General features: G+C 46.3%; 1 protein-coding gene across 2 annotated transcripts in view; it reads left to right on the forward strand.

Moving 5' to 3' along the window:
• LRRFIP1 (LRR binding FLII interacting protein 1) overlaps positions 1–15,548 on the forward strand; it is a 470,251-nt gene that overhangs the window by 452,038 nt on the left and 2,665 nt on the right. For both annotated transcript variants that reach the window (XM_086956332.1, XM_086956334.1), the window contains one exon: positions 12,949–13,053. In XM_086956332.1, coding sequence (XP_086812458.1) covers positions 12,949–13,053 — 105 coding nt within the window. The remainder of the gene's footprint in view (positions 1–12,948; positions 13,054–15,548) is intronic.

The following is a 15,548-nucleotide window of genomic DNA, read 5'->3' on the forward strand; positions in this document are numbered from 1 at the left end:
CATCCCAACCGCCCCACCCCCAGGCGCGTCATGGTGGACCAGTCTTAACATAACAAGAGGAGGTCTAGTTCCCTCATTCTCATTTCATCTCAACAGATCATTTTATCCATTCAAACAGTTAAATTAAATCAGATTTGCTAATCATCTCGCCCTCAGCTATAGGGAGACTCATTTCTTCTTGTCACATTATCGTACGCCTCCCCTAGATCCTCCCTGGTGGTGCGCATCATCAACTATTGACCCCAGGGGTTTCTGTCAGGCGGTCAGTTCCATTTTTCAGTTCCTCGACTAGCGCCGTTAAGGCTCTGGCCGACTCCAGTGAGCCCTTCCCTCTCGTAGCATTCCTAGTTCTGACTGCCCCTTCCTAGTCCAACCAGTGTAGTAGCTACCTTTTCCAGCTTTGTGGACTAGGTCCCCTTTGTGTCCCTTCCAGCTTCAGACTATTTCTCGTTTAGCCAGGAGAAGTGCCAGGTCCTGAAACCCACTAGCGACTTTATTCTTGGAGGTATGTGGGAACTAAAGGAGGCGGCAGTGTTGTGGTGTAAAGTAGACTTCCCTGTCTAACACCTTGGACAACCTGTCTGTGATAGTTTTCCAAAACCTCCCCAGGTGTGGGTAACTCCAAAACATGTGGAGGAACTCTGCTCCTATCTCCGCACAGCATGGGCATGCAGCATCTGTCGTTGCAAAGTATCGGTTTATTCTATCTGGGGTGAGATATGCTGTATGTAGCACATAGAAGTAAATAAGCTTAAACTGCGGGTTCCTGGAAACTTTGGGTAAGCGATTCACTAGACCTTCCCACTTTCTCCTTTAAGAGAATCCCCAAATCCTCCACCCACGTGCTCTTGATTTGTCTAAGGGAGCCAGACCCTCACCTCGAAGACGGCAGTACAAGCACGTGATTTCTTTGTATGTCCCGGAGAATAACACTATGTACTGGCACCCAGTTGACAGCGGAAATTCCTCCATCCCCAACTTCCAGTGCTTCTGGATTACCATGTTAGCGCTGTATGCAAGAGGAAATGACCCCCTCAGAGTTCATATCTTTCCCGAAAGTCTTCAAATGGCATCCATGCCCCGCCCTCACATTAGGCCCCCACTGTGCAGATCTCTGCCTCCACCCAATCCCTACCAATCCCCTCCATGTGGGAGCTCTCTGAGCCAGTCTAGTGGAATATCCAGGGCGTAAGGCCGCTTAGTTTTTACTTTATGCAAAGAACGACCCCTGCACTTACATAATATCTGGAGCTCAGGGCTATGGGTTGTTCTTGAGACCGATATGTCCCAATATCGCCATGGACAACTGTTGGATGTCCGGAACATTGCAGTCCGATTGCTCTGCTCCTGCCTTCCTACATGCCACCCAATGTGTGAGCCATTGGATATGGCCCGCTAGATAGTAGTTTTCAAAGTCTGGGAGTGCTAGTCCCCCCTCTGTCATAGGCCGTTGCAGTGTAGTGAGCGTCACTCTGTGTCTTCTAGCCTCCCATACAAATCCTGTGACCAATTACCTGAGTTCTTGAAAGACACTCACGGGGATCCATATCAGGAGGGTACCAAAAAAATATAGCAGTTGTGGCAGTGCCACCATTTTTAGAAGGGCTATTCTGCCCTTCACAGAGAGGGGCAGGGAGACCCAGAAGCTCATATTTGTTTTAAGTCCCCTAATGGCCTTCTAGAGTATCCAAGGTATTGTGATAAATTGTTGCAACTAGACTCCAGTATTACATCCTGCTCTGTGTCTGGTCTGTCTCTACCCATAGTGGTCAGAAACAGGCATGACTTCCACCAGCTCCTTTGCCCCCCAAAGGTCCTCCCTCAAATTCTGGAGGAAAACTAGGAGATCATCGGCATATAGTGCTTCATAATGTTGTTGGCCAAATATCTCATGCCCCTTGTAAGGCTTCCCAGATCATCTGGCGTGGTAGGCTAATGGCTCCATGCCCAAGGCAAACAGGAGTGGCGACAAGGGGCAACCCTGTTTGGTGCCCCTGGTCACTTGATAGCTGTCTGAGATCATTCTCCCGGTTTTCACCCTAGCCAGTGATCCCGCATTTAGTAATTTTGTCCATTCTACGAAACCTTGACCTAGACCAAACTTTTCCATTACTCAGGAAAGATTAGGCCATTCTAGGCTGTCAAAAGCCTTTTCAATAGCTTAATGCAAAGACAGCTGCTTCCTCTTTATCGTATGCGTGTGCTTCAAGTACTCTGAAAAATCTGTGGACATTGGTAGCAGTATTACGCCCCGGGATAAACCCGGCCTGGTCTCTATGTATAAGGTTACTCATATGCGGGAAGAGGCGCATGGCTAGTATCTTGCTTAGAACCGGGTTAAGCATAGACAGCAGTCTACAGACCATTTTATCTTCAGGGGATTTACCTGGTTTTAAGAGTGGCACCACTAGAGCCTATCGTGACATTGCGGGGAGACTACCCGCATCTCTTGCCCCTTTGTAGACACTCCCTAATTTGGGGCCTAGTTCCTCAATGTATGTCGAATAAAAGTGTACCGCCAAGCTGTCTGTGCTGGGTGTCTTGTTTCTGGCCATTGCTTTAACTGCTGCCATAAACTCTTTGAGCTCAATATCCCCTCCCACTGTCTCAGCCTCATCTACTGTTGGAAGTATTATCGGTTGTGCAGGTCGTCTTACTCTGGTATAAATATGCATAATAAGCCTTAAACACGCTATTTATGCCCAGTGGGTGCAAATAGTGGGTGTCTTTCCTTCCCTAAATTCAAGGATTATTTAGCCTCGTTTTGCTGGGTTTGCTACCCATGCTAGGAGTGTCCCAGTGTGATCTCTCTTTGTGTTCTCTGATATAGTTTCTACAATCAAAAGACCTCAACCTTTCCACATGTTCGGCTACCCTCTTTCACTTCAATCAGCTGGTCTTGTATCTCTCTGCGTTCAAGCCTAAGTTGTTCTAGAGGCCTCAATCGTTGCTCCACAGCCAGGGTTTCCCGTAAGAGGGTTCCTCATATTCTCGCCATCTCAGATATACATCTACCCCTGATAACTGCCTTGATGGCGTCCCACACTATTAGGGGATCCATCCATCGTTCTCCTCAAAGTATTGGTTAATGGCATTTTAATCGTTGCCTGGAAGACCGGGTTCTCAAGGGCTTCCGGTTTTAACGGCCATGTAGGCATACTTGCCCAAGGCGTACCCCATTTTATTCCCAGCAGCAAAGGGTTATGATCAGAGACTATCCTGGCCAGTTACTTACTGGTCTCTACTAGATCATGTATGTCTGGTGTACAGAGTATCGTATCCAGTCGTTCAAGTAAGTCATGCAAGTGAGAAAAGAAGGAATAGTCCTTCTACTCTGGGTGGTGTGCTCTCCAAGAGTTTATCATTCCCCACTGGGTTTGCCATTCCTTCAGGGCCTTTGCCAACCTGACTATTGGGGTGTCCTGTAGTGGTGGATGGGACCCGTCAAGTTCAAAGTTTGCTATACAATTATAATCTCACCCCATTATTACTAGGCCTATCGGGTGTGGAGCCAATGGTCTAGAGAGGGCAGACAAGAATGAAACGTGGTCTGTATTGGGTTCATATATGCTCCTATAGTGACATCGCTGCCATCTAATATCCCATGTACCACCACATATCTACCCTCTGGGTCTAATATTTGTCTCCTACATTTAAATGGGAGACCTGGTTTAATCCACACCAATACCCCTCTGGCGAATGCAGAGTTTCTGTGTAATAGGCCTGTTCCCTCCATGTACGCTGAAGAGCTGCCCACTCCTTAGCCTTAAGATGTGCCTCCTGTATGTTATAGGGCAATCTGCACTCCCCTTCTGGCCAAGAAGGCATATACCTTATGTTGTTTGACCATGGAGTGCATCCCTCTCACATTCCATGTTGCTTCAAACGAGTCCCCGCTTCCCACCAGGGGTTGCTTTAATTCTATCTATTCTTTTACTCTTTGATAACTACATCCAACATACACGCCCTCCCCTTTTCGAGAACCCCATCCCCCAACAGAAATACATACCCTGTACCCCAGAACCAACGGGTGTCCGAAGTCTGGTGCACAGGCATAACACTAAGTAGAGTGGGCTGGTATCACATCACAGTTTTGGAGCAGATCCCCCAGACCTGGGTTCCCCCCATCGCAGTACAAACCGCGGGTACAGTCCCCATTAAGTACATGGAGGCTGTAACCTTCCAATGGCAACAGGCTCTTTTTGGGGCTAGTGTCTCTGGTTACCTCCAAATTCTGATCGTCCTGCTCACTAAGCGAAGAACGAGGGTTCCTGTCCATGTTGCTGAGTTCAGTGAGCACCCAGATCACCTTACCACTCTCACGTTGGGTTTCTGCAAATGTGGGAACATTTTTCTTTGTGTACTTCAGCCTCCTGCGGCGCGAATCAGGATGTCTGGTAATACCTTCTGGTCTGGCATTCGATTCACCTTCAATCCAGCTCCAGGCATCTTGTGGGGTCATGAAAAATTGTGTACCGGTGGGAGTGACCACCCTTGGGCATGCTGGAAATAACATTGCGTAGGGGACATTCATTTTCCGGAAACGGCTCTTCACCCCTAGAAAGGTTGCACATTTCTTCTGCACCTCGACTGTGAAATCCGGAAAGATCATCACTTTATTATTATTTATTTGTAGGTCTCTACGTGTTCTCTCTTGAGCTAGAATATGGTCCTGGTCCCTATAGTGCAGTAGTTTGGCTAGTATAGGGTGTGGGGGCGCCCCCGGTTTGGGATTTTGGGTAGGAACCCTATGGGGCCTCTGCAGGGCATAGAATTGGGAGAGGCCCTATGGTGCTACATTTTTGCGAAACCACTCATCCATGTAGGTCAGCATGTCCGTTCCTTCTACCCATTCAGGAAACCCCAGAATTCTTATATTATTTCTGCGGGATCTATTTTCGCCGTCTTCTGCCCGCATTTTCAACACCTTAACTTAGTTCTCAATGAGGGATACTGTTTCTCTTAGCGTGGCTAATTCGGGTGTTATGTCTGTTAAGGTTCATTTGGTAGTGGTGACTCTCTCGGCCAACATCTGGTGGTCGTCTTTCAGTAAATTGAGCTTAGTCCCTATACTGTCTATTTTAGACGTAGGAGCCTCTTGTGTAGCAATTATTGCCTGTAATATGCCACCAAGTGTTGGGTCCATTCTAGAGTCTTCCTTTTGGGTCAGTTCCATGTCTCTGACTTCTTCTGCCTGGCCGGGTATGTGCCCAGTGCTGTGATTATCTGGGCCATGTTTCCTGATGGTTTTCCTCATTTCTTCTGGGTTGCGTCCTTTACTATTCCCTCCAATGCTGCCCCTCTCCGGGGGGGATGCAGTCGGAAGGCAGGTCGCCTTTCACCTCCAGTACAGTCTCACTCAAGACGAACTCCGATCTACCCCCAGGAATTGCAGTCTTCATGCAGAATTACTGTATTCACGCAGTTTCAAAAGCAACACCATTTAGGCCAGTATGCTCTGTGCGCCCCAGTGTCTCTCTGTCTTCTCGGCTCTTCTACGAGATTTGGCTAAGGTTATCCCTTTCTGCCCAGTTCCGCATGTGTCCAGTACAAATGACTGCAGTGTAATTTCAGAGGAACTCTGTTCAATTTATCTGCGCTCTGCAACCTTGCCGCTCGTTGCCCCTGGATAACAGTGCAGAGGTCACCTCCATTAATCCTCTGTGTTATTCCCTCCCTCCGGGCTTCCCTTCTGCACCCTTGTCTCGGCTGTCATAGGCATTTTTCTCCTGGCCTGGGACTGAGCTGCTGCAGTACCAATGTTGTTCTCCGCCTCCTTGTTTGGTGGTCTTGAGGAGTAATTGTCCTCTTCGAGGCAGGGCGGGGTCGTTTCAGTCGCCCTACGCTGCTACTGCCCGCGGTAGGGCTGGTCATCCTTCTAGCACTGCCGTCCCTTCAGGCGTCCTCTGTTCAAGTCATGCCACCATCTTTCTTGTTCAGGGCTTCTGCCAAACTCCTCCCCCCACTACTCCTTCAGGGGTTTACTTCTCCCAGCTCTCAGCAGATCTCCGCAGACCCCGGCACCTCAGGGCCACCTACTTCTCGGCTGGGGTCTGTAGAGCCTACACACTTGTAGGAACAGGGAGGCCTACCATGCAATGGGGTACTCTGAAGCTCTGCAGACAGCCGCCATCTTGTGCCTGTCAAGCTGCTCCTCCTATTACTCCACTCAACATCGTTTCAGGGCTAATCCCAGGCGTTTGACTAGTCTCCTCTAGGTATAATAATTTTCCCGGTCCCTGGTGACTCCTTTAAGGGGGCCGAGATATCCACGATAATAGGCAATGGGGGTTATGGGGTGGGAGCCCTGCAACCCACATCCTACTCAAAGGGCCTTAAGTCTTAGATCAGCCATATACTGCATATATATACTTTGTATCAAGATTTCTTTTTTATGGGGGGGGGGGGGGGGGGGTAGTAACAGTGCCTTATGTATTTGGAACCATATGAAAAAAGCTATGTAGAGCAGTTTGTGGGTAATTGTACCTGTGAGGAAAGATGTTGGCAAGATAAGATTCGGACAATTTCATTAGCTAAACCTTTGAAGAGATTTGTTAGATTTGTGTAGTCAAAAGTGACAACGAAAAGCAGTGTAAAGCATGGCTAGTGCAAGGCTTTGTGTGATTAAAGCTATGTAAATAGCTGTGTGGGTAATGGGTCCTCTTTGGATCTAAGTCACGGTGTGAGAATCGTACAATTTGGGTAGTTGTGTCTCTGAAAGGCAGAGTAATACAATGTACAGGTAACTGTGCCTGTGAAGCCATTGCCAGGCATAATGTGGGTTACAGTGACTGAATAACGTTGTGTAATGGCAGTTTCTGGCACTGGAATGTCCACTGCTTGGCAAACCAGTGTGTTTCCCTGCACTAAAGGAACAACTGGGTGAATCTAGTATCCTGATTTTTTGATCTGCATTGTGCTAATCATGTCATGTGTTCCACATGTAGAGCGGTGGTGGTAACATACTGTGTATTGATAATCTACAGTGTGATAAGATCGTTTTCTGCTGAGTCACTAGCGTGGAGGCCTGATGGCCCACTTGGCAATATTTCAGCTTCTACTCCCTTGCTCAGTTCTTTTTGCTAACATTCTAAATGCATGTTAAACTTGTTTTGTGTAGCTTGTGTGGTGCATGTATGGTGTGTGAGTGAGCCAGACTAATGGAGGCCACTGGGATCCATTTTGAATATCCCTGACCTTGCACAAGATGGAGGAGTTTACTGTGGTCTCGGACAGTGGACGTGTATTGCTCACATTCTCGTAGCTGGAAAAAGGAGACCTTGATACTAAAGGAAGTGGAGCAGACAGGGCTTTGTTAGATATTCTCAGATAGTTTGTATTCAAGGAGCTTCTGATTATTCTTAATGAATAATGTCATTTGGTGGATGGTAAGGCTGAGGAGTGGGACTGCAGACTGTAGTAAAAGGTGGGGACATTTTTAGGTGCAGACTGACCTTTTACTCTTCTCTTACTAATTTCTTTATTTAGGTTGATAACAGCTAGGTATAGAAATGGCACATCTTATTGTACCTCTGTTTTGGGTGCTCCAGGATATAGAAGACTGTTGGATATTCACCATACTGGGTTATTCACTTATTGCGGAGTTCAAGTCTCCTCCCTATATCAGCTTGCCACACTGCCTTGAGATCTGAGTTTAAGCCTGCTCCCTATACCCACTACACAACAAGCGTGGAACGGCTCTCCCTCGCTACCCTGAAAGTTAAGTGAAGAAATGGTTGTACTTTTTCCAGTTTGAGGAGCCATAGTAGGTCAGGCTCCAGGACATCGGAGGCAAATGTCCTAATCCCTCACAGTAGGAGCCCGTGTTTGCCCCATGCCTTCCCCCACCAGGATCTGGCAGAACTGCTAATGAAAGTCTGTGTAAGAAATGATGTGGATATGTCAGGATCTGTGTAATTAGGTGGATGTGTCACTGTATTTGTAGAGTGTAAAAAGAACAGTTGATGGACAGAATGCTGCACAATGTCAAATATTCACCCCAGTACAGAGATTCCAGTTTAAACCCAGCCATATGCAAATCAGTCTTGATCCTGTTCCCCATGGGAACAATCTAGCCAGATCTTGCCAGGTCAAGTCCTCCCCGGACCAGAAACAAGCATCCTAGGACCGGTTTCGTGGCATCACCCCGGCTAGCTTGACTCCAGTGGCATGGAGAGCATGTATTGTATTGTATTGTATATTTGTAAAGCGCACTGTGACCAAAATGGTGTCCTGGCGCTCGCTAGACCACTCAGTAAGGCATAGAACAGGATAGTTCTTAGAGGTTTAGTCTGGCTATTAGTGAGGAAAGAGCCACGTTTTCAAAGACTTTCTTAACTTCAGCAGGTCGGTTTGAGATCTTAGTGAGGCTGGCAGTTTATTCCATACCTGAGCCGCCTTTGCGGTAAAGGCACTTCCTCCTTGTTGGACTTTGTTAAATCTGTATTCTTCGACATACTTGCATGTAGCTGATCAGAGAGGTCTACCAGGGGTGTATTTCCTTAGTCTGGCTTGTAAAGGTTTTGGTCTTTTATTGTATAGTGCCTTAAAAACGATAAAGTGATTTAAATATGATCCTCTGTTTAATCGGCAGCAAGTGAAGATCTCGAAGGGCATTTGAGGCAGAAGAATGAGTGGGTCTGTCTAGTGTTCATTTCGCTGTGATTATCTGGATGCGTTCCAGTTCCTTTAGTAGAGAGCTGGGAGTTCCTAGTAAAAGAGCATTACAATAATCCAACCTACTTAATATGACTCCTCTCGAGATCAAGAATCTAGCTTGGACGTCGAGCTGGGGGTACAGCTTTCTGAGACCACAAATCAGTGCGAAGCAGGACCCTGCTATTCTCTGCACTTGTTTTTCCATAGATAGGCTCTCATCTAGAATATACCCCAGGTTCCGTACCACAGTTGAATTACCCAACGGGGTTTCCGTGGGTAGGGGCCAGAAATTAGGGGGTAAGGATATGGAGGTTTTGCAAGACTAACAGCAAAGGAGTTCAGTTTTACTTCTGTTCATCTTGAGTGAGTTCAAACTCATCCAGTTAAATATATCTAAAATGCAGGACGGAAAGTTGCTATGAGAGTCAGCCTGATCTTCATTTAATGATGAAATCAATTGGGTGTCATCTGCATATTTGATAAGCATGGGACCCATGTCCGGGCATACCCATCCCACTTGGGGTGACCTATACAAAAAAGAACAGTTAATGGACGAAATGCTGCACAATGTCACACATTCACCCCAGTACAGAGATCTGGGCCTCAATCCATGTTTTTTTGCTCCCCATGCCATTTGAGGACCTGGCTGGGCAGTTCGGGCAGTACTGTTCCCATGAGGAACAGGGTCAAGACTGATTTGCATATGACTGGGTCCAAACTTGGGTGGCATGGTGAGCAAAATAACAATGGATTAAACCCAGATCTTTGTGACTGGGGTGAATGTTTGCATTTTTCAGCATTCCGTCCATCAGTTGTTCCTTATGCATTTGTTGCCCTAAGTGCGAAGGGTATGCCCAAACGTGGGTCCCGTGCACATTGTGCCACTGGATTCAAGCTAGCCTGGCTGATATGGGGTGATACCCCATCACTGGTTCTAGGAAGCTTGTTTCCGGTCCAGGGAGGACCTGTCTTGGCAGTTTGGGCTGGACTGTTCCCATGAGGAACAGGGTCAAGACTGATTTGCATATGGCTGGGTTCAGACTGGGGGGGCTTGGTGAACAAAAGAATGATGAATTAAACCCAGATCCTTGTGACTGGGGGTGAGTGTTTGCATTGTTCAGCATTCCGTACATCAATTGTTTCTTTTGGAATTATTTTTCTGTAAAGCAGTGCGTGTGTGAAAGTTTTTTTTTATTAAATTGCTTTAGTACCTCAACCTCTGGAAAGCTTGTTCTGGAAAAAATGCTTATAGCACAGTGCATAGGTGACTTTATGGCATTATGTGGAATATGGTTCCTTTTAGAAGAATCGAAAAGTATACATTGCACAACCCTAATATGGGGTGATTGGGATCACAAGGAAAATCCGTAATGGGGACAAATCTTTCTGTAATATGGAACTGTAAAGCCGGTTTCTAGCCCTGAATGATGTGCAGTAAGTAATCATTGCTGAAGTATTGTAACATGTTTGAAATAAGAACATTTAATAAAAAGAATCTTTCAAAAAATATTGTCTAAAGCACTAAATTGTGAGCTCTCCTCGGTTTAAGAGAATGGTAGTCGTAAGACTACCATTGCCTTGCCTTTTTTCCCCCGCTTACTTGTTTATTAATGTATCGCCCTCCCCAGCCCTCCCATCTGTTTCTGCCAGCATTTCAAGACTTACTAGCCACCTTAGCAATTAATCATGCTTCAGTCCTGGTATTGGGTGACTTTAATTATTGGCCCTTAGACCCTCACGAATGCACTGCTTCTAAGCAATTTTCTGACTCACTTGCATCCCTGAATTTTGTCTCACCTCCAGATTCCTACACATATTCACGGTCATGTACTAGACCAGGTTTGGTCTCTCAATACCTCGGTCTCTTCCATGTCCGTGTCCCCATGCCCCTGGTCAGATCATGCCCTGATTTCCTTCTCCCTCTGCCTCAAGTCGGATACAAAGATCCCGCCTGCCAAAAACATCTGGGCGGAACTGGAATAGGGTAGACCTTCCTGCTTTGTCATCCTCTCTTCTGAACTCCGCACCTAACTTAGAGGGTTTATCCTCTATCTCTCAAGCCGCTGCCATCGATACCTGGCTTGCTGGAGGCTGCGACACGGTAGCCCCATTACGACGGATATCTACCCGAAGATCCAAGGAATCGAATCGGTGGTTTGGCGACGACCTGAAGATCAAGAAGTTGACCCTCCGGCGGGCCGAGAGGCAATGGAGAAAGGACTATTGCCCTCTATTAAAAACCCACTATCTGACTGTGCTGAGTGATTATAAAAGGGCCATATTAAGTGCTAAAACTGAACATTTCTCAGCAAAAATTCTGATGGTGGAGAACAAATCTAAGGAGATTTTTTCCATCGTTCAGGACCTAGCCTATTCTGACAGGGCCACCCTTAAGCCCCCTCCTACTCAATCCCTCTGTGACTCCCTGAATGTTTACTTTTTAGAAAAAATTGGCAATATCAAAGCCAATATCCCACTTCCTTCCCCCACTTTCTCTGAGCCTTCTCCTCCTACTGTTCACCATTGTCTCTCTTCTATCCCTCCGCTTACCGAAGAAGTGTTTTTTACAATACTTCCCAAAGTAAAGTCTGGTTCCCCGGCGGACATCTGTCCAGCCTATATTTTGCAACAAATCTACTCCGTTTGCCCTAAACCGCCAATCTCCCTTCTCAACAGCTCACTGGCTCAGGGGGTGGTAATTCCAGCACTCAAAGCTGCCACCATAGTGCCCATCCTTAAGAAGCCTGGCGCGGACCCCTCTGCTCCAGCTAATTATCGTCCCATCTCTCTCCTGCCCTATCTGGGCAAAGTGCTGGAGCGACATGTAACATCGGTCCTCAGTGCCCATGTGGAAACCAATGGGGGCCTAGCGTCCCGCCAGGCAGGCTTCCGGCCTAGGCATTCCACCGAGTCCGTCGTGGTGTCGGTCCTCAATAACCTCAGGGAGGGCATGGACCAAAATAGCCGCCAGGCTCTGGTGCTCCTCGTTCTCTCCGCCGCTTTCGATACGGTGGATCATTCCATCTTACTTTCCCGTGTCGGAGCGGCGGGGGTCGAGGGCTCAGCCCTGGTCTGGCTATCGTCCTTCCTGAGGGACCGCACCCAGGCGGTCCGGCTAGGGGACTTTTCGGCCACCCAACTCAAAGTCACATGTGGTGTTCCCCAAGGTTCTTCTCTTACCCCCTTTTGTTTAATCTCTACATCTATCCTCTGATCTTTGCACTTCAGCAACTGGAGGTCACTGTTTATAATTATGCAGATGACCTCCAGCTCATCTTTAATCTGTCTTCTTCTTCTCACTCTATTTCTACTTTTCAGTCTATTATGATTTTCATCAGGGACTGGATGAACCACAACCATCTGAAGTTGAACCCTGACAAAACAGAACTGGTTCTTACGGGTGGTTCCTCCAGTCCCTGGAACTCTTCCTTTTGGCCCTCTTCTCTAGGATCTTCTCCCACACCTTCTCCTTCAGTTAAGACTCTGGGCATCAAACTTAATATTCAGCTCAACCTTCACTCACAAATCAGCTCTGTTGTCTCTTCCTGCTTTCTTGTTCTTCGAACTATTTGTTCTGTTTCTCGTTTCTTCTCTCCCCTTGCACTTAAGTTAATCATGTCCGCTCTGGTTATCTCCCGGCTGGACTACGCCAACGCCCTCTACAACGGCATCCCAGCGTATAGTCTGCGGAAGCTCCAGCTGGTTCAAAACCAGGCGGCCAGATTAGTGTACGGCCTCCCCGTTCCCATCACTCTACTCCCCTTTTGAAGGCACTACATTGGCTACCTGTTGGGGAGCGATCCCTCTTTAAAACAGGCTGCATGGTTTTTCAGGCGCGCCAGGGCACTGCCCCTGCCTTCATCTCTTCTTTGTTAAGAGTATACCCCTGTTCGTGAGCTCCGCTCCGCTCATCTACTCAATCACTCCTTCAGGTTCCCCGGTACAGACGTAAGAGATGGGGCGGAGCCAATTTCTCATTCCTAGCACCATCCTTCTGGAACTCCCTCCCCGATCACTTACGTCTGGCCACACATTATTCCATCTTCCGAAAAGATCTTAAGACCTTTCTGTTCACTCGGGCTTTTCTTAATGTAAACTGATTTCCCTTTTCCAGTTTTTTCGTTCCTACTGCTAAATTTGCCTCCACAGCGCCAAGAAACCGCATGGTGTATGTTGCGCTATATAAATATTTTAAATTCAAATTCAAGACATCATACTGTTAACAGTACCTGAGAAAAATCTAGTTGGGCCTGCTGTGGGTGACGGTGCATTTTTTTCTTCCTTTTCAAGGTGATACGGCTAGAGGCCCAGGTTACGCGCTACCGAAGCTCCGCAGAAAATGCAGAGAAAGTGGAAGATGAACTAAAAGCAGAGAAACGGAAGCTCCAAAGAGAGGTGACTAGGTTGTGGGAAATGGGCACCTCATGAGCAGAAAGGCAAAGTGGGAGACCCTGTAAGATGCTAGTGAAAGAATAGTCTAATTCAGAGCAAAGGCAGTGCCCACATTTTGTGGGTGATTTCTACTTGTGTTAACATAGCCATGCAGGAATGGGTTGGTAGTGTCCAATGCATTTGGGGCAAGGGTGTCCCATGTAGAGTGAAGAAGACCGGGTAAATGTCACTGTCTGATGTTTGGAGGAGGAGTGGTGCCATCGTGCAAAACAGTTCCTGATTTGTGGTGGATTGTGTGTTTTTTGGCAAGAGTGACAGAGTGGGTGTTGCTTAGTTATGCTTAATAGAAATTGTCTTCTAGCCTGAAGCAAATGCATCAAATGCAATAACGCTGCTTGATCTGTGTAGAAGATAGCTCCAATCTCTAAAACGCGGGTTCCTGTCAGTTTAATACCACAGAGGTTTCCAAAGTGATCGAATGAAAAGACGTCAAAGTGTCCCAACCCCTTTTATGTAAAATTCTACTTTCATATGAGCTGCATTTCCACTCTAGGAATGGAATGGAGGTGAAATACTCTAGCTGCTTTTGGGAAACAAGTGGATACTCTGCATCATGCACCAGCATAGTTTTGATGCGATCTAACGACACCTCCATTTCTTTGCGTCTATTTGTTTATCTCCAGTAACTTTTAGAAGTCCTCATTGTGCACAAAGCTAAGCCACTGAGGTCATTATGTAGCATTTATAAAAGGATCTGCTACCCAGCAAAGGGTGATCCGGCGCTGAAATTTTAAGACAACATGCTCCAAACTAAAAGCATTGGAAAAGCCAAGTCTGGAAAGTTAATTTTCAGTCTGATGAAGACGGGCAGTTTGTTCCAGTTCTTTGGGGCCAACAAAGAAAAGGCTTGCCAGCCTACACAGGAGTGGAAAATATATAGAATGGCCACCAATGAGGCTTTCTTAGAATGTAGACTCTACCTCTGAAAATGTGATAGGATTTGGGTTGGAGGGGGGCCAATGAGGGGGTCTGCTGAAGGGGGGGGAGGGTCTGAGACACCATTGACTAGGCAAAAAGCTCCAACATGGGCTATGTGAAGATTGACCAACCAGACTACTGTGAGGGGTATAATGGAAATCATGGACAGATTGGAGGTGCAAAGAGATCGGGAGAGTGGGGGGGCGGAGGGGGGTGCTAGGTGCTCTGAGACGCATAGTTCTTATGTTCGTGTTGTAGATATATCTGACAAACAAAGACTTGTGGAACCAAAAAGTTGCGCAAACAGCAGACCGAGGCGGAATGTTGACGCCCTGCCGGCTGCTGATTGTATCGTTGTTTAATGATGCAACAATAAAAATATATTTAAAAATAGAAAATGTGATAGGATTGACCAAATCAAGTACCTTGGCCCCTGCTGTGTAATGTCTGATGTACAATGCAAAAGGACCTTAAAAGTGGCTCTTTTACAGAGTTTGGAGCCAATTAAGCTTCTTTCAGAAAGAAGACGGATGCCATGTTCTAGGAAGCTTAACAACCAGCATCACAACGGACTTCGGCACCGCCTGTAATTGTAATACTCCAAGATGCAAATATATATAGTATGGGTTCTTAACATTTTGAATTCTGTGAACCACCACTTAATCATTACTGGAATCCATGGACCCCCACTGAGTCATAACCAGAAGCGGGAGTTCACAGCCTAAGTAATTTTGATGATTTGACCCACAAAACAAGCTTTCGTCAAACAACTACACAAACAATTAATATTGTGCACAAGCAAATACATAAAAAATTGGTTGGGGCTATTTTGAATTCTGTTGATTCTACGCATCATCCATACTATACTCTGTTTGATGCTGTTGCACTGCTCCCACAAATCTATCTGAGGATACCAACTTAGTTTTTAGCCTCCAATTTAAAATTATTTAACATTTATAGAACTTTTTAAAATTCGTAATCTACATTGTATCCCTTTATTTATATGTATCTTATTATCTGTTAATATTACTTCATTTTCAAAGCAGTCACGGACCCCCTGAGTAGGCAATGCGGACCCTGAGGTGTCCCCTGACTACAAGTTAAGAAACGCTGATATAGGACATTCTTATACTGTAGTCTCAAAACAATTAGGGCATGTATGACCAAGTTGCAAACTTCCAACAGTATAACCTGAAAACTTCACACAAAATATTTAGGGTGAGAAAATAACTTAATGCCACTTTGCCCACTTGTTTCATCATAGACAACACGCAATCTTGAATTACACTCACTGGTGTGGATATAGCTCCAAGTTCAGATGTCCACCCCTCCTTAGGCTAAAGAGTGTTTTTCCCCAGCAGATGAATCTCTGTATGTGTCAGAGTTCAGTTGAATACAGTTGAGGTGCATCCAGGTTGCCACTGCTCTCAGAGATGCATGAAGTTGGCTTCTGTATCAGTGACATCATTGTAGATGGTAAAAATAATGTTTGTAATGTGCTTATGTTATAATCTCAAAGC

The sequence above is a fragment of the Lissotriton vulgaris genome, chromosome 2_1 (genome assembly GCF_964263255.1).
Source record: "Lissotriton vulgaris chromosome 2_1, aLisVul1.2, whole genome shotgun sequence".
In the NCBI taxonomy this organism is placed as follows: Eukaryota; Metazoa; Chordata; class Amphibia; order Caudata; family Salamandridae; genus Lissotriton; species Lissotriton vulgaris.